The sequence below is a fragment of the Capricornis sumatraensis genome, chromosome 2 (genome assembly GCF_032405125.1).
Source record: "Capricornis sumatraensis isolate serow.1 chromosome 2, serow.2, whole genome shotgun sequence".
NCBI classification, from domain to species: Eukaryota; Metazoa; Chordata; class Mammalia; order Artiodactyla; family Bovidae; genus Capricornis; species Capricornis sumatraensis.
Genome location: NC_091070.1, coordinates 162,973,533 through 162,999,283, shown reverse-complemented (window position 1 = coordinate 162,999,283; position 25,751 = coordinate 162,973,533). Strand labels below are relative to the sequence as shown.

Sequence of the window (25,751 nt, the reverse complement as noted above, 5' to 3'; positions counted from 1 at the left end):
CTGTATGAGTCACTCATTCCTGCCATTAGCCTATTGAGAGCAAGGGAGGAGGAACGAACCTGTTTTTCTGACACTATTTTGAGGTGTGTGTATTATGCCTAAAGAATATCAGCTGTGCAAAAATTGCTTCAAGTTGATATGTATATTTTTAATGTGACTTGTGAAATATTATTATTTTGCTTCCTTTAGATGTCTCTAAAAATATTATTGAGTATATACCTGCATATCTTTAAGAGATATTCATGTTTTTTCAAGTGCTGATTAAAGTGAGAACTTGTAGATTTGAAACTGTTGGTTTAGGTTTTTGGTTAATTTGTGTTTTATTTAGTTTTGTAGTTTCCTTCAGATTTTTTAAAAATTATTTTTTGTTTTATATTGGAGTATAGTTGATTAACAATGTCACATTAGTTTAGGTGTATAAATGTGTTTTTATGAGGTGCCTTCAAGATAGTTAAGATTATAAACTTCAGCAATTATAATTTGGTTAGGGAGAAATCTTTATTTAATAGTGAAAGAGCTCTTTTGTCATGATTAGACTTGTTGAGATACTCTTCTTTCATTGCATTTTAGTAACATTCTTAGTAGCTTCTTAACCAACTAATTTGATACTCTTAAGTTTCTGTAGCTATCAGCCTGCCCCCCCGCCCCGCCTTTTTAATTCATTGCAATCTATCTTTATTTTAGCTTTCTCTTTTTCGAAATCATGAACTTAGATATTTATTCTGTTGGTACATAGGAAATTTCTCAGCTACGTCTTGTTCATTATAAGAAGAATGAAATCATTTCCTCAGTAGCTTTTCTGTTATTTAGACCCACAGTAATATTCAGGTTTTATAGCTGATCTTTTGTATCTTGTTAATTATGGGTGACAAGGCTGAACAACAACCAGAAGCACCTATCAGCCCCAATTATTAGCAATTAACTTGGAGTAGCCTTCAATATATTTTTGAATAAACATTTATCATGGATGATAATGAAGATCACAATAAATTGCTCTAGAACTTAACCAGTTTCTGATTCGTTTTAAATATAGGAATTATAAGGATAATAATAAGTGTAATAAGTATAGGCTTGGTCTTTTGACATCTATTTTCATTCTTTAAATTTTATTTTTTCTCTCGCTTTTCTTTGGTATGTTCTCTCTTACTCTTTTTCTTAAATCTGCCCAGAGGTTTTGAATATTTTTTATGATTGGTATTCTATTATTCTTGCTGTCTTCCTGAATCTGGTATATCACTAACTGACCAGACTTTTATCAAAATTGATGTTCTCATACTGAAAACAGGAAGTATTGATGTATACCCATCCGTCCACCTGTGAATATAAATTGTCTTTCTCATTTTACTCTTACAGTAAAGATGCCTGATTGAGTTACCATATGAAAACCATCCCAAGTAAGGTTTTTTTTTGGTAGTTCTTCCTGACCTGTAATCATAGCTTCAAAATCCCTGCCCCCAAATCATCCTAAAGATTAGGTTCCTCCCATGTATTCACAGTTTTAAAATGAAGTCAGTGGAGGGTATTTGTCAGAATTGTATCCTGGTATGAAGGCTGGCTTCTCACCCTTTTTCTACTGCTGGATCAGTTATGCTGCAAACAGATTCACATTAAGGTAATCAACCTGAAATAAAGGGAGGTTAATTAAATGTGGTTATTGATACTGTCTTGTGAATTTTAAGATAAAATAGAAATGTTTAAAAAGACATCTTTTGAAAAATTTTTTAAAAGACATTTTTAGTGGTCATAAGATATCTAAGAAATTTTAACAAAATATTCTAACAAATCCATGGTGTAACCATCTTCTCACTTAGCAACCTGTGAACAATAGCATTTAATATTTTATATAATCTTTTAGCAGAGGTGGCCCAACTTTTGGCATCAGATATTTTGTAGTATTCAAAGAGTCATTCTTCCACAGTTTCTTTCTTCAGTGGGTAATTAGATATCAGGTGGATTATCTTTACCTTTAATTTGGAGTTTTTTAGGGGGTGGTGGTGGTTGTCTGCTTTTCAAAATGTTTCCTAGTGACTAATACTAAAATCTGATTAAAATCTCATTGTGTTCTGGTATTCACAGCAGAAAGCTACTCTAAATTGCATTATATGAAACTAAATAATAACTGTGGTTTGATTAAAAATATTAATAAGATTAAATTTGTAAATTGTAGCTGTAGGGTTTCAAGATTTTAAGTTAGTGAAATGCCAGAACGTGTTTTTATATTTAGTGTGATTAGTATTATGTGAGAAGCTCATCTTCCCAAATTAGGACAGACATATATATTGTACCATTTACAGAGTCTAATTATTAAAACTTGTTAAATTTCATATTTGACATTCAGACATCTTTCTGCAAACAAGCTGCTTAGATTTATTGTCAATGTTGTTTGACTTGTATATTAGTCAATTTAATTGCAAATGCTGGTCTGAGGAAGGGTGGAAAGTTAGGATTTAGAAGTAGCCATGGTTTTTCAACAGCTGCAGTAAATCAAAAATACTAAAAAGAAAGATATCTGCAGTGCCGACCTGTGTGCATTATAGGCAATGTCAGATACCTTAATTGCAAACTAAGGCTGAAGTTTAATTCCCAGTGTGAAATTTACGTTTTTTTTTCATATAGAGGTGAGATATAAGCCCAAGATTGGTGTTAAATTAGAATGCTAATATCAGTCCAGTAATTTTGGAGCAGAAAAGAGGTGTGGGTTTTAATCTTTTCATTCTTTGTTCTGAATGGTGATTAAATATATTATTGTACCTTTATATTGATCTTTATTTTAAAAAATGGACTTGTAAGAGTATTTCACTTTGGAAACGGTGTTTTCTCAAATTCAAGACATTGCTGGGAGAATATGTAGATGTGGAAGCCCATTTTGTCAAAAATTTTTGCAAGAGAAAATTATCTTGCCTGTTTTCAGCATATTTTGAAAATAAATGTCAGATTTGTTTATTTACCCTGTACTGTTTTATTTAAAAGCAGATTTTTCAGATATACTTAATATAGTTTTATGTAATTGCATATTTTATAGAACTTTTTAAAGTTTTAAGTTATTTTCAGTATTTTAATTACTGAATTTTCAAATACAGACGGTCCTTGATTTACAGTGGTTTAACTTAAGATTTTTTGACTTTACCTTTACGATGGTTTGACTTAAGATTTTTCAACTTACCATGGTGTGAAAGTGGTATGTGTTCACCGGAAGCCCTACTTCAGATTTTTGAATTGTGACTCTTTTCTGGCTAGCGAGTCGGGCACGACTTGAGCGACTTCACTTCCACTTTTCGCTTTCCTGCATTGGAGAGGGAAATGGCACCCCACTCCGGTATTCTTGCCTGGAGAATCCCGGGGACGGGGGAGCCTGGTGGGCTGCTGTCTATGGGGTCGCACAGAGTCGGACACGACTGAAGCGACTTAGCAGCAGCAGCATACTCCCTACAATATTCTCTTGATGCTGGGCCATGGCAGCGATGACAAATATCTGTTCCTATGCAGTCATTCTGTTTTTCACCTTCAGTACAGTATTTAATAAATTATATGAGATTTTCGACATTTTATTATGAAATAGAATTTGTGTTACATGATTTTGCCCAACTGTGGGCTACTGTGAGTGTTCTGAGCACATTTTAGAAAAGCTAGGTTTTTGTGTGTTAGTCGCTCAGTCGTATAGCCTGCCAGGCACCTCTGTCCATGGGATTTCCCAGGCAAGACTACTGGACTCTGTCCATAGTAGTTTGAATTCTTCAAACAAGAATATTCGAGTGGGTAGCCATTCCCTTCTCCAGAGGATCTTCCTGATCCAGTCACTGAACCCCAGGTCTTCTGTGGTGCAGACCTTGCGAGCTACCAAGGAAGCTCTTTATCATGCGAGACTAGGCTAATATATGATGCTTGGTAGGTTAGATGCATTAAATGTATTTTTGACTTAGATATTTTCAACTCATATGTGTTTATAGAGATTTAATTAACCCCATCATAAGTTGAAGCAAATCTGAAGTTTTAAAGAAAAACTTCATCAGGGGATTATTCTACTTGAGTTTGGTTGGGCCTAAGTTGTAAGTTTAGTTTCCCGACTAATAGTGGACCTTTTCGTTTCATCACTCTTACAGTGAGGAGGCTTGGTGGTTTTTAAAACTTCCTTGAGGGAGTTTATTTGATTTCTATAAATGATAACAAACTTATTTTATGCCAAACAGTGATAAATTCAACTTCTGAAAAAAAGCTATTTTTATTTTTTTGTGTCTTAAATTGGCAGTTCTTCAATATTTAATTAAAGTATTTCAAAAAATGCTTAAAATTCCCAATTTTAGGAGATCTCTAAATTTGTTTCTCATTTAAAAATGTTGTGTTTCAACTTTATACTTCAGTTTCTGAGTTCATTTACTTTTCTTTATCTTTCTCAAATTGATTCCTGAACATTCAGTTTATTCATTCACCCCTTCCTTCCTCTCTCCTTTCTATTTACCTAATTTCTTCCCTTCTTTTTTGTTGAAAACATTTATTATATGCTATTTGCCAGGCGTTACTCAAGGGTACCCGAACTGAGGTTATAGATGTGAAAGCCATGTGTTCTGTTTTCATTTAACGCACGATTTTGAAAATGCTTCAGAATCTTGTGATAGTGGTAGGCATATTGTATTTTGTACACAAATGGCCATATTCCTCTGGTGTGTGACATGGAGGCTGAGGAAAGGACAGAGTAAGATAGTTAAGTGATCGGCCTAAAATGAGTCTTGGAAGATGAAGAGCAGTTAGCAGAAGGGATTCTAGGCAGAGGGAATAGCAGAAATAAGCTAAGAAAGGTGCAGAGGAGAGGATAAGCCTCCGATGCTCCAAAAATTGAATTACTTTAATTGTTAAAGAGGAAGAGTAGGAAATAAAGGGTGTTTGTTCTTAGGTTTAGTTGTTAGCCTAAAAGAATCCATTAAAAATTATAGTAATTAACATCCATTAAAAGTTATAATAATCTTTCACATCATTGTATTGTACAGTAACCAGATTCAGTGCCTTGAACAGAGTATGTATCCTGGACATTTTTCTTTCTTTTGGGTTTGGTTTGAAGAGACTTACATTGAAGAAAAATAAATATTGAAAATGTTTACAAAAGAGGATTTTGTGATAGTTTAAAAGCTTAATTGAAGAGAAGTTATAAGCTAACCAACCCAATCACTATTATACAAATGGTACACATAGTGATTGAAGGAATTTTAGGAAAGAGGTTTTTCTTTTTTTTTTCTGTTGGAGGGGATCTTGTTGGCTTTATGGCATAGGTGGAAGTCTTTAAAGATTTCCTTAGGTGGAAAGGAGGGGAATGTTTTCTATATGGGTGAAAATAAATCTTGAATTTAAAGGGCATATTCAAAATCAAGTAAGTTCGACAGAAATAGAGGGTTGAATTATTTTTGAAGTTAGATCACTTTGGGCTCTATTCCTGTTTTTTTACATTTTGCCAATTTTTAAAAAAACATTTTCCTTTTACCACTGCCCCTCCAGTCCCTCTATTGTTAAAACTGAGATACTAGGTTTGTTGTGATAATTAAATTACAGGGAGATAATAATATATGTACTTAAGAGAAAATTTGCAAATCACCACTTCTGAGATCTGCCATTGTTAAGTCACAACCCCAAGCGTTTTTGTCTTATATATAAAGTGATTTCTAGGATTTGTTCCAGTTTTACACATTTTTATGGTTTAGGGTGAAATTAGGAAGATTAATCTAATGAACGTAGGCAAGTTGGTTGGAGGGCCAGAAATTAGCCAAGAAATTTTTATACAAGTTGAGAAAGAAATAAGGGCAGAGGTCATAAAAGAAATGAAAGGGGATTAAGACATCTCAGGGAAAGAATCAATAAAACTGTGAGTGAATGAGTACTACCTGAAAATTAAGTAACTTTCATCTTCACAGCACTGTATTTTATCCTAACTTACAATGAATTCTTCAGAGGATTTTTTTGGTTTTAAAAACTTTTAGAGACTGTGCTAATTTTGTGTGAGTATGTATCTGTGCATGTACTGGTATACTTAGTAAGCTTAGGTCAAAGGAAATCTGTTACTCCATAGTGGGTGTGATTTTTTTTTTTTAATTTTACCATTTCACATTAATGTGTTTCTTTGTTACTGTGAAGCATAAATGCATAATTCATGCTAAATCAGTATATTGGTCTAGAAGGATTTTTAGGAGACTAATAATGGTGTAGATTCTTCTTTAATACATGTGACTATACAAAACATTATTAATGTTAACAGATGTTGCACTTTAATCCCCTAGAATGATTGTTTGGTACCAGCAGGAGATTTATTAAGCTTGAATTGTGTGAAATTGTGTGTGCATAAGCTGCTACTTAGATTGTAAAAATGCTATTGAAAACTGTTAAAAAGTTTTAGCTATAATTGGCAGAGAAGTATTAGCTGTGCTAAAAGAAGTATGATATATAGTTGACCCATGAGCCTTAACCTTTTTATCATTTATCTTCTTGTATTAATGTCACTAAATTATTAATTCATGAGTCAGGGTGGGAAGTGTGAAGGCACCATTTAAATGTGTGGCAAATTTATCCTTATCGCTAGAGACATGAAAAAAAGTCATTTTGTGTTATCTGTAAAACTGAAAGGACATTTTGAAATTTCATTTACAGTAATCCACTTCGCTTCCAGTAAAACACCTAGATTATTACTACCATAATATAATGCTCTTATTAAAAATTTGTAACCTTCTCTGCTCTTTTGTCTTATATATAATATTGATAGAAAAGTTTAGCCTTCGTGTATTTTAAATGTGATACCTATTAATTGTAGCTTAGAAATATTATTCTTGTGGTATGTTACAGTGTGACTGTTCAATTTCAAGAAATATTAGATTGCAGAAAATAAAAGTATTTACTATAATAGTAGCAGTCAAATATTGACTGGGAAGAGACTAGATATAGAGAATTGGAAAATTCTAAAAATACTTTTGTTCTAAAAGAAATGTATTTATTGTGACATCATAATTTTTTGGAGTAAGATTGGTGATTTTGGTTTTGTAGAATTTTTAGCTTTATAGCAGAAATTGAAGAAACTAGAATTTAGTAGTTTCCTTTTGAATACAGTAGGGGACTGAGATATATCCATTATTTTATATGAGTGAATAACAGTGTTGACAGAAATTTCACAAGTTTGAAGCCACTTTTACTGACAGCTATTTGAAACCATCATACTGGTGGTAGAATACCTCAAGGGTCCTTGTCTAAACCTCATTATTTTTCAGCCTCCCATTACTTACTGTTTTGATTGGTTTTACCTTCTACCCTGCCAAAGTAGTAAGATATAGGTTGCTGTGGTAATGCGTTTTATTTTCTTTTCTGGAGTTTCTCCCCAATCACTGTATGCTGTCCATCTGGCTCTGTTACGCACACACTGAAACACTAATTTGTTATGGTCAGTATAATGCTGCTTTATTTTGTTTTTCTTGTTCCAACATGGTTAATTTATCTTTACACTAACATTTAAATATTTCTTAAAATAATAGACTGAAATCGGTTTGAATATTTTGGTAGACATTGATATTGAACAGTTCATTATTTGACTGATCTGCATTCAGTTATCCCCATCTTGTATGGGAGCAAGAGTTGGTAAACTGGCTGGCAATTTTTATAGTAAAGTTTATTGGCACTCAGCCATGCCCATTCATTACACATTGTCTATGGCAGGCTTTGTGCTATAGAGGCAGAATTGTGTAGTTGTGATGGAGATGCTGTGGTTCTTAAAGCCTAAAATATTTACTTATCTATTCCTCTACAGGAAAACTTTTTCTGATCTCTACTTTATAATATCAGTCTATATAATTTCTTGCTTCTAATCTTTCTAAACATAATGGGATATTATTGATAATTTTTAGATTAAGAGATTTGAAAAATTACTGGTTATCTTTGGTAATTATTAAGCACAGTGTTTTGCTTTTTATGTGAAGGAGCGACAGGGGGTATATTTTTCACAAATATCAGTATTCTGATTAGGAAGATTTACTTAAAAATTGCTGAAATGCTGCAGAAATACATGTTTTACCAGATAAGCGTCTTGACAGGTAATTCAAGCTTCTAGTCAGTTTTTCTCAGCTTTTTATAAGCAATATTTCTTTTTATTAAACAGTTTTATTCCCACTTTAATGTTACCTGAAATTTTAGAGATATAATAGAGATTATAAAATTATATTTTAAAGTTGAAAATGCCTCTTCTAAAAACCGCATACCTCCCTCACTCCATGAGTTTAGTAATTAAGCACTGAAACATAAAGTTGTATTTTTATAATGAACTACAGTTTTTGTTTTAATTTTTAAAAATACTTAACAATCATTCAAAATAATTTAGTCCATGCTGTTTCTTAATCGTGTCTATAAATATTTTTTCTTGCCTTCCCCTACAAGTCTTTGAATGGTCTTTAGAGAATCAGACCTGTAGATCACATAGAATCTCAGTCTAACACTGGAAGTAAGAGTCTGTTCTGTTCATTCTCTTAAGCTACAGCTTTATTTTTAATGTTGTTAATAAAGTTAGTTTTCAAAAGTAGTGATGGATTCTTTTTTCTACCGCTCAATACAATATTGTTATTTTGAGTTTTGCTTGTAGACACAGAACATAGAGTATGGAATGCAAGGTTTCATGAAGAATGACCTTGGTTAAGGCACAGGAACTTGCCTCTTTTGGAAGAAGTCCCTTATGTCATCTTGATGTTTGAGCGTGTGTAGTTTTCCCACAAAGGCGATGATATTGGTTGACCCAAATATGCAAAGTACACAAGGTTTTCAAGGGAAACACAGGTTCATAAATTTTATTTCTCTTCTCTTTCATAATTTTAGTATTAAGTATCTTTACTACCATTAATTTTGGGGGAGTTTAGCAGTTATTAATGCATATTTGAGGTCTTAATCATTTCCTAATGTATCTAATTATCCTTAGAAGACTATTAATTCTTTGAAAGTGGCAATCATATCTTCATCTGTTTCATAATCCTTTTAGAACCTAACACAGGACCAATACATAAATATAATAATGAATAGGTAACACTCATTTCAGTATCAAAAATATCTAGAATGTAATCACTAGATAATCATTGGCTTAAACTGACATACATGCAATTTTATTGTTAACATTATTTTATTTTAGAATTGCAAGTTGAGATGACACTATATATACTGACATAGCTTGCAGCTGAGTTTTATCATTTATTGACTACAAAAGACAATGTGCTATATACTTCACAAAATTTTCTTCAGCTTCTCATCACGTATTCTCTGTAGTTAATTTTTCATTTTTAAGTTCATTTGACATACTTTACTCAGATTACCTCATTACATTTAAGAAACCCCTGATGGTGATATTGATGATCTAATATATGGCAGATCCTGGGTCATTATTATTTCATTTAGTGGTTATATATATAGACCAAGAGGGAATCTGAATATTGATTCAGAGAATGGCTAGTAACAATGATTTATGAACAAAGGATCCAGTGTAGTTAGCTGAGTATAAGATTGTATCTCATGAGCAACATTGAATTTTTTATTTTCTGTTTACATGAGCAGTGATGAGACCATAATATCATAGATGTTAACATTAAAACGTTCTTTCCGTGACTATTATGATTCATTGTTAATTCTATTTGATGAAATACTTAGGTTTGTAATTTGACTCGTAACCAACTTCTCAGGTATTTTGGTTCATAAGATTCATCTGTCCAGAATAATTTGTTAGTTTATAACATATATTGTGAGTACTTTAATTAGCACTTAAAATGAATAAAATTACGATGGCTCACTGGAAATACTAAAAATTAACATTTAGCTATCATTACCTGAGGGATGTTAGTTTTACTTGTGTAAACATTCTGAAAATCAACTCATTATTCTTTTGGTATTTCTTCACTTTCATATTCCCAAAATGACTTTGTTCTGTTTCTATTTTTGATTCCAAAGGGAAAGATAATGAAACGCACAAAGTGAGTAGGTTTATCTGAACTGCTTAATTAGTGACAATAGTGGTTGTAGACCATGGTCTTATATCCTGGTCCCATTACTGTTTACTGTCCCTGAACAGGTTAAGTATTCTCATTTTAAGGGAAATTGGGGATGATGCTTTGTATTTCCTCAGGATGTTGTGAAGATTTCATGAAATACTATAAGTAAACTATTTAGTTTATCTGTGTAGTCTGTCATTTTGGAGGAACCTAGCTATGTGCCAGGCAATTGTAGCATTTCATTTAGAAAAGGTTATTTTTGAGCTAAAATATAATCACCCTTAGGGTTAGGAATTTTGTCTCTTTTATTTCTTAGCACTTATCATGTGGTATATCCTGTTAATATTTGCTGAATGAATAGTTTAGCACCTAAGGAAAAATGTCCTTGTAATTAGCCTTGATTGAAATTCAGGTGCTGCTCCCTGCTAGCTGAGTGACTTGCAGTAATGGAGTTTCTTTTCTGAGCCTCAGACTTCTGACTCTGACCTTTAAATATTGACCTTTATATAAGGGTTAATGATATGTGTCTGATACAGTATTTCTTTTGCATATGAGCATAGTAGGTGCGCACAGAATATTTCTGTCCATAGTACCTGTAATTTATATTCAATTCAAAAAAGTTGCATGAAATTTCTAGATAATTAGAAAGTTAAGAAATAAAATATCAATTTTGGAGAGGACTGCTGTTTAAAAATAGCTTTCCCATTCCCCCAGATTGGGGAAAACACTAAATTCTACATTGTAGGTATACTATAATTTAACAATAAATACAAAATATTTTAAACAAATGGATTTATGTTTTTTTTCTTTGGTGGGGGAAGCCATCAACTTTCATGTTATATAAGGTAATATTTTGAACTGGGTTTGTAGCTTCATTTTTTTCCCTCTTCTTTTGAAACTTCATTTGCAACTTTATGTTCAGTCATAAAATGTCCCCTGCATTGGTTTGAAAATGACAGCCATTTGTTTTTATTATTTCAACTGGAAGCATTTTAATAAGAATGGCAGACTGCCCTGGTCCGTGCCTCCCAGGTGTCCTCAGGTACAAGCCTCTTTTGCCTGCTCAGCATGACTCCTAGATATTATAGCAGATAACAGGTGTAATGTACTGGAGCATGCCTGAACTCTTTTCTGCTGCTCCTCTGAGTCCTCTCATAGGAAACTCTGTGTCTTCACAATGCAGAAGACTCAATAAAGACCAGAAATGAATGTTAAGGGGACTTTAAAATAAATAGTTTAACACAAGTACTGTATATTTGATACTAATATGTGCAGAAATGAATCAGAGAAAGATAGTGGCAACTAGTGGTTGGCCACATGGTTTTAAAATCCCTGTTAGCATTTCCAGCCCAGCCCTATCCTTGTGAAGGGAAAGAAAATAAACTCAAATGGAAAAGAACGTCAAAGGTCTGGAGTTAAAAAAAGGCTTTCTGATTAGTGATAACAGGGGTTTACTTCGACAGCTTACCGAAAGAAGGCTCCCAAGGGTGTCCATGTTTTCTCCTTTATTCAAAAGAAGGGGAGTTTCTGTAATTTATTTTTAATTTTCTAAATCTTTTCAGTGGGGGCAGAGTGGCGTTGGTATCATCCTGTTGTTTTGGTAACTATGGTTTTTAGAAGAGCAGCTTTTATTTGCTAGTAAATTCTGTCCCATAATGATTATAATTTTATAGCACAAATTAGATCAGAAAGACTGATTTTGTGCAGAAATCTTTAGTTCTCATTTAGAGTTGACATACATTTAGTGCTTAGAATTTTATGCTTACTCAAAGCATTAATGTTTCATTTTACACAGCATTAGTACATGATATCAAGGATGGGTAACTTTGTTAGGTCTCCCGCTTAGATGGCTCTTTTTCCTGTTATCATGCTTTTGGTTGTTTGGGCTTAATATCCAGTGTTCACAGTAGTTCAGTGTCCATGAGAAGAAATCAAAGATAAAGCTTTAAATATGAATCTTTATAGTGGCTGTGCACTTAATAGGATATCAACCTCAGTTAACCATTTTTAGAAAAATTTAAATTATCTTTTTTTTCCCATTGATTTGAAGCGTGCTATATCCTGCTTCTGTCATTGAGCTTTTCAACAAATGGGTTTTATTTGTTCTATTTTTGCTAAATAGATGTCACCATATATAAAATTAAGTATGATTTTTTTAGTAATGTAACATAAATACAGAGATACTAAAACTGATTAGTAGTATTTCTTAAATTTGCTGACAATTTAAGGCATGAGATGTTTAATACAGCTAATAAATATAAGCAGGTTACTGTCTGAATGGCTATGGCTAACTATACATTGTAAGTAGTGTATAAAACATTGAGGACTGTTGGGATATAAACAGTACTGAGGCATGCTCCTGGAAGTTGTTGAGCTTTGGAAGGTTTAGTAGTAATGATGTATTAATTGACTTTTTACATGACAGAGTAATAGGGTACTTACTTATAAAAAAAGTCTTGACAGAGGTTTGGTCGACAGTGTCATGTAGTTACAGAAACAGGGTTAGGATGAAATTGTTTGAATTTGAAAGGATAAGGATAAGAAAAGAGTCATTCATAACTTAAGTAGAAATGTTCTGTTTCAGTTTTTATTAAGAAATGTACTGCTGCTTAGCATTATGAGGGGTTTCATCTGTGCACTATGCCTTCATACTCCCATTTTTTCCCTGAAGTTCTTGAGAAGGGTAAGAAAAAATTGTTGTTTTTTTTTAATATGAAGAATCCCTTAATCTTTTCTGTTTGTTCAAAGAAAGTGTAATAGCCTTTTCCTGGTTTTGTTCCTTGTTTTTGTTTTGTGTTGTGAGACACTTACTGAGCTGCCTTTTGCAGGTAATTATAGGGTTTGAAGGACAAGTCTGTTGGCTCCATCTATGCCAGTGAGAATCTTGTGGCTCCAGTTTGATTTAGGAGCAGTGTTTTCTTGGGACTAATTTCACTATGTTTGATTATTTGACAAACAAACATTATATGACTAATGTTTGATTATTTATTCATTCTGTCCTTAGCCAATTATGGTCTGTTAAGTATTTCAATTTTCATTAACATTTTAAAATGGAAGGTTGTTTTTCATCTGAATCACAGCAGTAGAATCTTTTGATTGTTTTCAAAATTGCATTTAAAGCTTGAACTTTTGAAAATAATTTTATGTGATGTGAAAGTGATTGGCTGTACGTAATAGAATGAGAATAATCAATTTGATATTATTTTACTCATTGAACAGACAGATGGATGGACTTAAGCTTTATTTGTGTAGAAAAAAAAGCCATGAATTTGTTACATTTTGGAATCTCTTTCTGTTAGAAACAGTCATTTGTACTAAGTCTTATAATTGACTGGAGTGTATTTTTAAAATTGTGTTTCACATTTAAACCTCAAGAATACACTGAAATTTTAGTATAGTTAAATCAGTTCATAAAATGTTCTATCCCGGCCAGAGACCACAAAAGAGGTCTGGCTTGTGTGGTTTCCTCCTCCTTTTCCCTTAACTAACAGAGGTTTTCCTATCTTGGCAGCTGTTTCCTACAAGGCAGTCATCAGTCCCTGATTTCTTCCTTCTATTTCTTCCCACAAACAAGGACTCTTTCAAATAGCCAGTGACCAAAGACAGACTGATCTTGAGTTGCTTGAAGAAAGTGGAAATGTGTTCAAGAGTTGTGCATGTAGGCAAGCAGCCCATATGCATTAGTTCATTGAGATAAAAGTACCTATTATAACCAAAATCTGGTTAGTCAGGATTCTTTGCTTGAACTGGGAGCATTCCAAAGGCTGACTTAATTACTGCAAGTAACATTAATGCGCCTCTTCCACATATTAAAATTATTCTAATTGCTTGATACAATCATTGACCAGTCTGTGGGATTTAAGAAACTATTTATGATGGCCTTTTAAATGTGACAGGCCATGAAATTATCTAATGACTTCTGTTTGTGCTTTATATAAAATAGCTTGCAGTTTTAAGGCAGGTACTTTGTACAGCAGTTGTAAACGAAACAAACATTTACTTTCGGTTTTGTCTTTTGAATATTCTTTGGGAGCTCACGGTGAAAAATGAATAGAGAGCCAGCCAGTTTTGCAGGGTTGTATGCCATGTGTTCTCTATCAGATTAATTTTTGATATATCTTTTTTCTTTGTGTATTTTTGGCATATTGAGGAGGAAGCTTGCTTTTCCTTTTGTTATTGTTTTATTTCTAAGAACATCTGAGGTGTTCTTAGAACTAGGTAAGCCAGTTCTGATTCCTCTTATTATGATGCCTAATTTTGTCTTCACTGGTTTTAGAGAGAGCTGAAAAAACTAGGTTGGTTATGGATCATGGAGTGTATATAGGGAAACAACTTTATCTCAAACTATAGGCATGATAAAATAAACTCATTATAGACTGTCTTGCTAATTCCTTTTGTAGGTCTGTGAATCTTCATATATAAACACTAGATAATAGCTTCAGATTAGTTTTTTATGTTCTTTCTGGTATGTTTGTTGGCAAAGCAAGATAGTGACTTTATAGCTTGATCAGTGTTCCAAACCATTTAGAATCTGACTCTTTCCATTGAAGTTACATTGTAGGAAACTGATAATATAGTGACCTGCTATAATAGAATCACATATGGTGCATTAAAGGGTTTCCCAGGTACCTCTGCTGGTAAAGAATCTCCCTGCAATTCAGGAGACGCTGGTTTGATTCCTGTGGGGAAGTTCCTTTGGAGAAGGGATACGCAATCCACTTCAGTATTCTTGGGCTTCCCTGGTGGCTCAGATGGTAAAGAATCCACCTGTAATGCGGGAGAACTGGGTTAGATCCCTGGGTTGGAAAGATATCCTGGAGGAGGACATGGCAACCCACTGAGTATTCTCGCCTGGAGAATCCCTATGGCCAGAGGAGCCTGGAGGACTGCAGTCCTTGGGGTTGCAAAGAGTTGGACACAACTGAGTGACTAAGCACAGCAGCATGATGCATTAAGCATGTAGCAAATTCAGAATACCTTAACTACTGTGAAATAAAAAGTTCAACATTATCTAGGGGAAATTTGATATTTTAAATTTTCTTTATGCTTTAGAGATAGCATCTAAATTATGTAAGAGTTCATTTTGAGTTATGGACACAACCTCATAATGTTGGTAGGTATACCCATCACTGCTTCAGTTTAGAAAACTATTTGCAAAAGGTTAAGGAGAGCTTGGGAAAACTTTATAGGAAGAATTTGTAATTTCTTTCCAATTAGACTCTAGATGAGGAGGCTGGCTGTGTTTGGGAACTGCCTTCATAGTGTGTATATTGTAAGGCTGGTATTTATGGTATTTACTCTGACTCGTCATGCTATGCTAGAAAGGAGTAAAACACTGCAATAGAACCTAGCAAATAATCTGGTTTCCTGTGACCCTGGGAACGTAGACATGCTGATTAAATCACACCTGAGTTGTTTTTTTCCTCTTCAGTTAAAGAACTGGGCACTTAAAGGCTAGTCAGAATTAGACTTGGCTCTTCATTTTAGTGATGGTGATGCAAATTTGGAGATATATAACCATTATGGTCTAGGTTTTTATTTGGGTCCAGTGGATGGGTTAAACTACTCAAGGACATGGGTTTGACCTTACTAAGTTTTGCTATAAGAAAAACTGATATATGAAAATCTAAACTTTAAATATTTAAGAGACAATCACATTATTAAATGATTTCTATGAATAACTAGCAGTCAGATAAATAACAGTTTGCAGTGTAGTGTTTGGAATGCCATAATTATGCAAGCTACAACCATATATTAAAAATTGTACACCCTTGAGTAGGAAAATAAACTCATTATATCTGTAATCTACTTTACTAGATAATAGGGTAAAATAGTAGATAATACTACTGTTACCATCACTTGAAGCAAGGTATATGTATTTATGAAATTTTGTTGTAGGTATTGTATTAATATATTAAAACTGGTAAAATGACTACTATGTGTCATTGAAAGACAGTTATTCTGGAATAACTTTAATCTTTACAAGAAAAGTTCATCTTTGGGAAATTATATAACTACTATGTGCATTCATATGTTCTGATTACCTTTAATTTGGGGGGCTTTGTTTTCAGAATGCAAGCCTCAGATATCTAGTGTATAGGAGCAGTTTCCTGTTGAATATAGAATCAAAATATATGCCTTTTTTTATGCTTCGGAGAAGGAGGAGAAGAAAGGTTGGAAAGAGGGGAGTTGTTGCTATTGTTTTTTCATTTTTTGTGACATTGCAGGACCATAGAGTGAATGATGGATTTGTTTGTTTTTCAGATATGAGGATCAATGATGCAGACTGCTGGGTTCGATGAAGCTGGGCATTTATAACTAGATTCATTAAGGAATACAAAGAAAATATTTAAAGGGATCAATAATGGTGTCTTCTGGTTGCAGAATGCGAAGTCTGTGGTTTATCATTATAATCAGCTTCTTACCGAATACAGAAGGTAAGATACAGTTTAAATTTTTACTTTTTAAGTTCAGGAGAACTTAAAATATTCAGTCTTTTTTTAACATATTATAGGAGTGACTAGAATGAATATTTTTTGTTATTTTAGAATTAAGCATTAAATAGATTTCCTGAATATCATAATTCTTTTTCTGATGATTGAATTATTTTTTTTACATAGTTGTGTATTATAGAAAGTGCTAGAAGTCTAAATTTATATTTTACATATATTTATAAATATAATCATTATAAATAATCTGAGAGAACTAACCAAAAGCTTTGCTTTGGTATATATTTTATATTTATTGACTAATTTTTTCCAGTCAAATTGAAAATATTTCATGATAACTCTTTCATTTTGTCTTTAGTTTTGTCTGCTTCTTAAGTGTGTGGTCATTGTTCTAAAACTTACAAATAATTTTTTTTTTAATTTTCTGGAAAAAGTTGTTTTTCATTAGTGCTTCCTTTCTCATATTATCTTTTTGAAGACAGACCTGATTTTTGAAGAAAAGAATACACTTAGAGGGTTAATGAACTAATTGAAACCATAATTACTATATGGATTTTCTGGTATCCATTATTTTTTTAATCTTACGTATTATTTCCATGTGAAAATGACATTCTTTCAGGTGCTTTTTTACAGAGTAGGTCAGAAGTTAATGTAGCGCTAAAATATGTTAATTTTATGGCTAGTTGGTAGTGATAGTCATTGTATTCAATATGCAAAATCTGTGAAAGAAATGTACAATCTCTGAGAAATGCATGTAAAATGTAATGGATTTTTTGTCACAATTAAGTATTCTTGAAGAAAATGTCTTAGAATTTTAAAATTGGCTTTATATGTACTTTTAAATGGTCCTACCCCATTTATACCTATTAACAAAATAGTAGGTGGGGAAAAAAGAGGCATACTATCAACTAATAGATAGTAGATTATTATTCCAGTGTCTTTGTTATAAGCTTCAAAATGTTACCATTTTTCTGTTCTAGCCCCTACTTTCAGTATATTGATATAACTTAATAATATAATTTAGATAAATAACAAGTTGAGAAAAATTTTGAAATAAGAACTTTTGTGTTCAGGAAGTAAATAATGCTCTCCTGGGTTTATGTCACACATGAAAGTTGCAAATGGGTTAGTATTTTATTTTCAGAAGATATTGCTCTTTACATCAGAATTGAAAGATACATCAAATCTAACATTAAAATGTAGTGTCTGAATGAATAGTACTGTAATGATAAACAATGAGCAGAAACTGAGTTAATAATATCAATCTCTGGCTTGAAATTATGAAAATCTTGTGTTTCGTGGATAGTTTTGCATCTGTTTTTTTGGGGGGGGAGGAAACTAACTGAATTCGTGCTGTTATGTTTGAATGTTTTTATACATTTAAAAAGATTCTAGGTGTGGATCAATGGCTCATTAGTCCACATAATAAAAAAATTTCCAATCAAGATAGAGACCACTTTACTGACACAGTTGCTTAACTTAGCAGGGGGCTAGCAAACTAGTGACTTTTTCATGAGATACTGCGGTTTTATTTCTAGTGTCACCTATTAGGTCAGGATTAATATCTGCTGTTAAGAGAATTTCATTTTTTGGTACATGAGGCCAAGGGGTGTTACTTTTGAAGCAGTTCCCTCCTGCAGGTAAAAAGAACCTGGGAGGAACCCACTGCTAGCTGTGAGAGTACACACAGTTACTGCACACCGTACTGTTAACAACATTGTTCAGGTGTCACATGGTTTTGTCTTAGAAAAAGTTTTATGTGACATGATAGACCTTTATTGCCAGCCAGCAGATAATGCTCTATGAACACCTATAGAGAAAACCTATCAAAGTTAGGTATGAGAGCACAGGAAAGAAGATATAAAATTAACCTTTTAGCCATTGAGTTTCTTTGGGTCCCTTACGTGATTGTTACCTTTTTAGATCTTACAGAAATGAGCACTTTTTGTGTCAGCTCCTGAATCTTTGCTGATAAACTCAGATAAGGCTTTTAGGTGGTTTCTTTCCTTTTTCCTCATTGTGTGACTAAATTGAGCCAGTTGTTTAGGGTTCAGACATGTGCAAGGCACGGTCCCTTCTCTTGAGGAGTTCATGGTCTTGTGCGGAGGTCTAAACCTGAAATAACTACTGGAGGTCTACAACAGGCAGGAAAGTGCTTGCCGGGGGACCCATGATTGCCTTTCCAGTATTTAGCCTGCTTTTGCCAATCTTTGGATTTTTCAATAGAAACCAGACATTAGATTTTTAAGTAGTAGCAACTAATTTAGACTAAAAAAACAAACAAACAAAAATGCCTGTGTATTGTGTTCAGCCAGGGACCGTGCCTTCCTTTTCAAGGCTTTCTTTTCTTCTGTTTACAGAAGTGTTTTACCTTAGTATTTGATTTTAAAGACTTAACATACTTTTAGATTTGTTTTACATGTCTGTATATGAAAGGTTAATTCATATAATATCTGTATATGAAATATGCAAGGAGGCATTACATATTTGTTCTCAGTCCAGGCATATATTATAGTTATGTCATGTTTTGTGTGCATGTTAAAGAGCAAATCACTAAGTTTATTTTTGTGTGTTTTACCATGGTAAAAGCTAATTGTATAAAGGTTTAATTGTTAGAATTAGCTTATCTTATATTGCTGTCTCCATTTTTTTATCAGCCACTGTTTAATAAAGTTTCATCCATTAAAATTTACTGATTTTTACAAAGTAGGAACAATATTTTATTGTTTATCCTTGCAAGTCTTTCCTGTGTATTTTTGAAAGTTATGTTTAAAATTTTCAAGAAAAATGATTATAAAAAAACAGAAAATACTCTTAAGTTTTTTTAAGAATTTATTTTACTCCCAGAGAACTAACCTCAAACCTTTCAAAAATACGTTTTGTTGTGCTTTGGTTCTTTTGCCAGTTTTTATAAGACTAGTAACCCACTGTGGAATCATGTATCAGAAAGTAGGAAAGTAAATTGAATTTTTGTGTCCCGGAGAATTAAATTATGCTATATAATGGAGCCCTAGCAAGTATAAGTCAAGATATATGAACGCTTGCCAAAGTGACAAGTTACAAATAATAGCAGTTCTTCCGCAAAGGAGGCAATATGGATATCAGGTTGAATTCTTTATGCAGTGAGTATGTAATTAGATTTTATTAGTTGAAATTTTAGTTAATTAACTCAGATTATATTGTTGCTTATCCTTATTTCAAAGAAACTATTATGCCAGATATGCCAGATAGAGCTTCAAATATTTATATACATACATATATATATATACACACACACATTAAGAAAATTTAAGAACATAGCTGTAGAAGTAGTACCTTAGCAGCTTTTATATTTTAATTTTTCTAATAACATTTTACAGTGACTTTTGTGTTAATGATGTCTCAGTAAAAAACGTTTGGCTGTAGGATCTAGTTAGGCGGCAGGAAAAAAGTTGATCTAGGGGTCACATACGAATTTTAAAAACCTGTTTTGGCCCATAAATATTTTTTCAGACCTCTATTTATTTATTCCTTTTAATCTTTCATTCTTTTATTGGTAGATACATATAATGTGCTGTTCAGAATTTATATTTACACACACACAGAAAGTCACCTTCACAAGGGCAAGGATCTTTTTTGTTATTCATTGAAATGCAAGTGACTAGAACAATGCCTGACTTATGGAAAGTGCTCTATATCCATCACACAAATAGCATAAATCTTTAAAGAGGGTCATAGTCTCATTAGTTGAAAGCTTTAAACAGTTGTAATAATAGAGTGATAAGTGCCATGATGGTGCTATTTCAGAAGCATTGGGATAAAGGGTAGTTGAGTGGGTATGTATGTGTCTGGAAATGCTTCTAGCCTGAGGTGATGTTGATTCTTGAACTGAACCTCAATATGGGCTGAACAAGCTTGGTAAAGACAATCATGAGCATGGTAGTAGAGAAAAAAACAACACAGAAAATAGCATGGATGTGGAATAAAGTACTGCAGTGGTTCTTAAACTTGAGGAGCAGATGAATCACCTAGAAGTTCTTGGGGGGAGGGCCCACATATTTGCATTTCTGACAAATTTCTGGGATGAGGCTGATGTAGCTCAGCATCACAATTAAGAACCACGGTGATAGTATATGTGTATGGGTGGTTGAGGTAAGGTATATGGCAACATGGGTGTGGATATAAACTAACTTTAAAAGGTTTTTTCAGAAAAAGTTATGATTTAATTCACTGTGATTCAGAAGTGGTAACCAGTTATCTATACATTTTCATATGATTCTTTATCCCTCTGATCAGGCTCCTTGGGCATAATTTTAGGCTTCAAAAGGGGATTCTTTTTTTTTTCCTCTTTTTAAACTTTGTACTGAGAAAGCAAACAAGTGGAAAATTGACTTGAGATTGAAAAAAATAGAACATATTTTCTGTTGAGGGTGAATGTTATATTTTCAACACTGCTAACACCTTGCTTCAGTTTGTCTCTTCTCATTGTTATAACTTTTTTCTTTTTTGTTGTTGTTGGGATTCACTATATAGCTATTGAAATGATAATACTGAATTGACTTACTGTAGGGACTTTAGATTCCCAGTTTAGCAAAATTGACTACTTTTGTTCATTTCAGAATATGTGATTAGTTTAAAGCTAGGAGATAAATTTTCAAAAGGTACATGGGGATTTGGCTGTATCACTCCTATTAAACTAACTCCCATTAAATTAATAGGAATTGTACAGCATATCTATGTTCACTGCATGGCGAATATCATCTTATTTTTAAAATTTGCAAATTATGTAAATTAACACTGATTTGACACAAAGCATTTTTTAAATGATTTGATTTATATTTTTAGTGCAGATGAGTGTGACTTTATTCCTTAAGAAAGTATCTAGCTATATTGCTCTTCAGTTCAGTTCAGTTCAGTCACTCAGTCGTGTCTGACTCTTTAGGACACTTTAAATATTCTTTATTGTGTTATATGTGTGCAGGGTTAATTTGTTTGCAGCAGATTTCTTCTACATAAGTAGTGAGATAATTCTGTATCAAAAATATAAATATTAATGCCACTCACACATTATATTAAATTGCTTCTGATCTTTTAAAAACCAAATGCTGCAGAGTACTCCTACTAGGATTTTACCGATTCTGATTATGACTCAAAATTAAAAAAAAAAAAAGATTACTATTTGTTGGAAACATTAGCATCTTTAAGAAAGTTACTTTGGAATATACTTTGGTGATTTTTAGATACCAATATTCAGTGTCCAAATATGCATATTTAATATACATGGAGATTAAGTTCTAGTGCTTGGTTGTTGATATTTTTTTCTTCTTACTTTTTCTTCTCTTTTTCCACTCTAAAATTAATCCTCTCTTGCTTCTTTTTCCAGTATTTGGAAAAGGTTAATTTGTCCATGATCTCTGTTGATTCACTAATAAGTCTATTGCTGGTGGAAAAGTGTTATAAATCAGTGTGTTACACACAACAGCCACGCAACATACCTCTATAACACTTTATTGCTTGGCTGTTTAATATTTGCAAACTTTTGTATTCTGACTGGAAAGACTGCAAAAGATTTATTTGTTTAATTTATTTAATAAATCTTTAATTTATTTATTTAATAAATGTATTATGAAGTAATTTGCTAAAGTAAAGTGGTCATAAATTTGTCCATACAAAAGTGAATTTTTGAAATATTGATTTTATATTCACATTAGACATTTATCACAGTTATTGTTATAGTTTGAAATAATAGTATATTAAAGGTGGCTTAATTAAAAGCATAGGAGGCATATAGAGCACCTTAATTTTGCTGAATGGTAATTGTGTTCATTACTCTGAAGTAATTTCAGTTTTGATGAATCTTTTGGAATTAATATGCCTTTTCACTTTTTTATGTACTGTGGTATTAGAGAATAAGATAATATAAATAATTGAGCACATATGAGTATTAATGTAGAGCCGCTATTTCTCTAAGAACTACTTATCTGACACGTTACTAAGGGAGTGTCTTACTGAAACATATGCTTGGTACCCTATGATACTCTTTATTTTCTTTTCCCCTCCTACAATGACAGAGAATGACATATGACAGCCGTGCAGCCTACGTTTATTAGACATCAATGTGGATTAGTGAATATCTCATGACATCTTTCAACCCTTTTCTTGAACTCCTTTGTCAACTTGAGAGGAGTGATTCCAGGAGAATACCTAGCCTTGGCCCTGGGCTCTTTTGGCTAAAATGTAAGGCTGAGAAGGGAATTCCATATCAGAGCTTTAGAGCTTTAGCTCTTTAGGAACCAAAACAACATTTACAATCCTTCCTTAGCAGCATGGGACTCTACTGAATTTGACTTTTATGTTCACCATTGTTCTTGCTTTGAAGGTTTATTTTTCTTAAAAGTTTTCCCTTTCACCTGAATACATTCTCATTGAGAAAGGATAGAAAATAAGAAAGTTAAGGATTTAAAACTGTTCATAATTCTAGGACCTAAATATAACTAACCACCATACAGTTCCCTTTGTTTCCCCCCAAACACATGATAAAACAAAATTACAATGTATAAAACAAAATGAGGTTCTTCCTTTCCATATACTGATTTTCTACTTTATTGTCATAATTTGTATTACCTTGTCATTATATATATAGATAAAAGATTTTAACAGTTGTGTTGTAATTTATCATGTGTATGTCAAAACTGATTTAATAGTCCCTCTCTATCTGTTGGCCATTTGAATGAAATTTCTTTTAAGTAAATTAAATATCTGTATAAATTTTTTCATCATATTTGCTCATTTTCTGGGAGTGAATTTCTAGAACTCTGATTATTATATCAGGCATGTGTATATATTCCAAACTAGTTTTTGGAAAGGTTATACCCATGTTCACTTTGATTACTAATCTGTGAAATATCAGTTTATGTGCTTCATTGGCATTGATTTCACATTTTTAAAAGAATTAATAGTCAAGTAAAAAAAAAGAAATATCTTATTGTAAATTAAATTTGCAATTTGAGAGATAGTTGTGAGAACAAAAACATTTTACATTTTTTTTCCATTTTATTTGGATTTACTTATTGACCGATTGTGATTTTGATGTGAATTTTTTGTTCATTACCTTTCCCAATTTTTCTGTTTAAGTTGTTATAGCTATTCTTATTTTTAAAATTCTTTGATGATATCATTTTGTCATTTTTATTATAAAAATTGTACTTGCCTTTTAATTCATATTGCTTAATTTTAAAAGAAAATTTCAAATAGAAGAATTTTATAAAATAACACTAGCCACAGATGTAACAGTTATCAATATTTTACTTGATTTGCTTTATTTATTCCCTTTTCCCCTTTTCTAACTTTTTGATATTTTGCTCTTTTCTTCTCTGAAGTCTTCCATTATTTTTCCACTTAAAAATCTTGAGATTAAATGTTTATTCACTTGCATTTCCCTGTGTTTCTTAAATGCTTTTATTTAAAATTTCAATCATTAGGAAATAACTTTGTTATAAGGTGAGAGCTAAGGTTTCAGTTTATTTTAAAGAGGATAGACAAATATTAAATCATTTGAAATGAATCAGATTTTAACTAAGAAAGTAGATGAATTTGGGACATACCCAAATTAAAAAATGGTAATGGAAAATAGTTTTTTAAAAAAGGAGGGAAAAACATAATTTATTTTACACAAATTGAACTATGGATGAAAATGTTACTGTTCTGATTCCAATTATAATGCTACTGAAATGATTTGTTTTTGCATAGTCTGTTTAATAAAGTTTGTTTTTAAGGAATTTTTGCTGTGTAAGAGAGAGAGAGAGACTGGCAAGCAAAAAATAGGACATTAGTGATTAAAATACTTTTTGAAATATCCTGTAGTGATAATCTTTATTTTGAGAATTTTAGAATATCAAGAAACACAATAATTTTGTGGAGACAATAGAGGGATTCAGATAAAGTAGAATTTTGTTTTGCATATAAGGATTTAATCAAAAATGATTAAGTAAAATTCTCTTTTATTTTGCTGGCTATTTATAGAGTATTTCTTATATTGCTTTATACCTATCTAATGTGTGTGTGTGTCTGTTTGTATTAATCATTAGTTATCTCTCCACTTACTGATTTTTCTTTTTTTCTTTGTAGTACTAAAACCTAAACTAGGCAGTACATATGCCTGATACTAAATTTAAGTTTTGATTAGAATCAATATAATATGTTAGTAAGAGTGTCCGGGACTTAATAACTTAGTCAAACACATTAAAAAGCGTTGATGGGGCGTTGCTGTTGGTAGTGGGAGAGAGCTCTTTGTTGGATTTTAAGCGACCCACTTTTTTTTTATTATTATTAATTAATTTTTTTTAATTTAATTTTAAAATCTTTAATTCTTACATGTGTTCCCAAACATGAACCCCCCTCCCACCTCTCTCCCCATAACATCTCTGTGGGTCATCCCCATGAACCAGCCCCAAGCATGCTGTATCCTGCGTCAGACATAGACTGGCGATTCAATTCTTACATGATAGTATACATGATAGAATGCCATTCTCCCAAATCATCCCACCCTCTCCCTCTCCCTCTGAGTCCAAAAGTCCGTTATACACAGCTGTGTCTTTTTTCCTGTCTTGCATACAGAGTCGTCATTGCTATCTTTCTAAATTCCATATATATGTGTTAGTATACTGTATTGGTGTTTTTCTTTCTGGCTTACTTCACTCTGTATAATCAGCTCCAGTTTCATCCATCTCATCAGAACTGATTCAAATGAATTCTTTTTAACGGCTGAGTAATACTCCATTGTGTACATGTACCAAAGCTTTCTTATCCATTCATCTGCTGATGGACATCTAGGTTGTTTCCATGTCCTGGCTATTATAAACAGTGCTGCGATGAACATTGGGGTACATGTGTCTCTTTCAATTCTGGTTTCCTCGGTGTGTATGCCCAGCAGTGGGATTGCTGGGTCATAAGGCAGTTCTATTTGCAATTTTTTAAGGAATCTCCACACTGTTCTCCATAGTGGCTGTACTAGCTGTGAAGTGGTTGATGGTGGCAGATTGATTCAAAAGTTGTAAGTAAAGTGAAAGAGAAGTGGTATAGGTTAAGTGCATTCTATTGTTTAAAGAAAGTACTTTTTATAGTTTTCTTTTTTGATTCTTTGTAGTGAAAGTGAAATTCTCTCAATTGTGTCTGACTCTTTGCAACCCCAAGGACTATACAGTCCATGGAATTCTCCAGGCTAGAATCCTGGAGTGGGTAGCCTTTCTCTTCTTAAGGGGATCTTCCCAACCCAGGGATCGAACCCAGGTCTCCCTAGCAGAAGGAAGGAAAATGGGATCCAGTGCTAGGACAGGAAGAC

The 25,751-nt window shown here is 32.7% G+C and overlaps 1 protein-coding gene across 6 annotated transcripts in view; it reads left to right on the top strand.

The window, feature by feature from the left end:
- Nucleotides 1–25,751, top strand: part of ADGRL2 (adhesion G protein-coupled receptor L2) — a 205,152-nt gene that overhangs the window by 18,482 nt on the left and 160,919 nt on the right. For all 6 annotated transcript variants that reach the window (XR_011144185.1, XM_068962327.1, XM_068962363.1 and 3 more), the window contains exon 2: nt 16,248–16,420. Coding sequence is in view for 5 of the 6 variants with exons in the window: in XM_068962327.1 (XP_068818428.1) it covers nt 16,348–16,420 (73 nt within the window). In the remaining variant the exon portion in view is untranslated. The remainder of the gene's footprint in view (nt 1–16,247; nt 16,421–25,751) is intronic.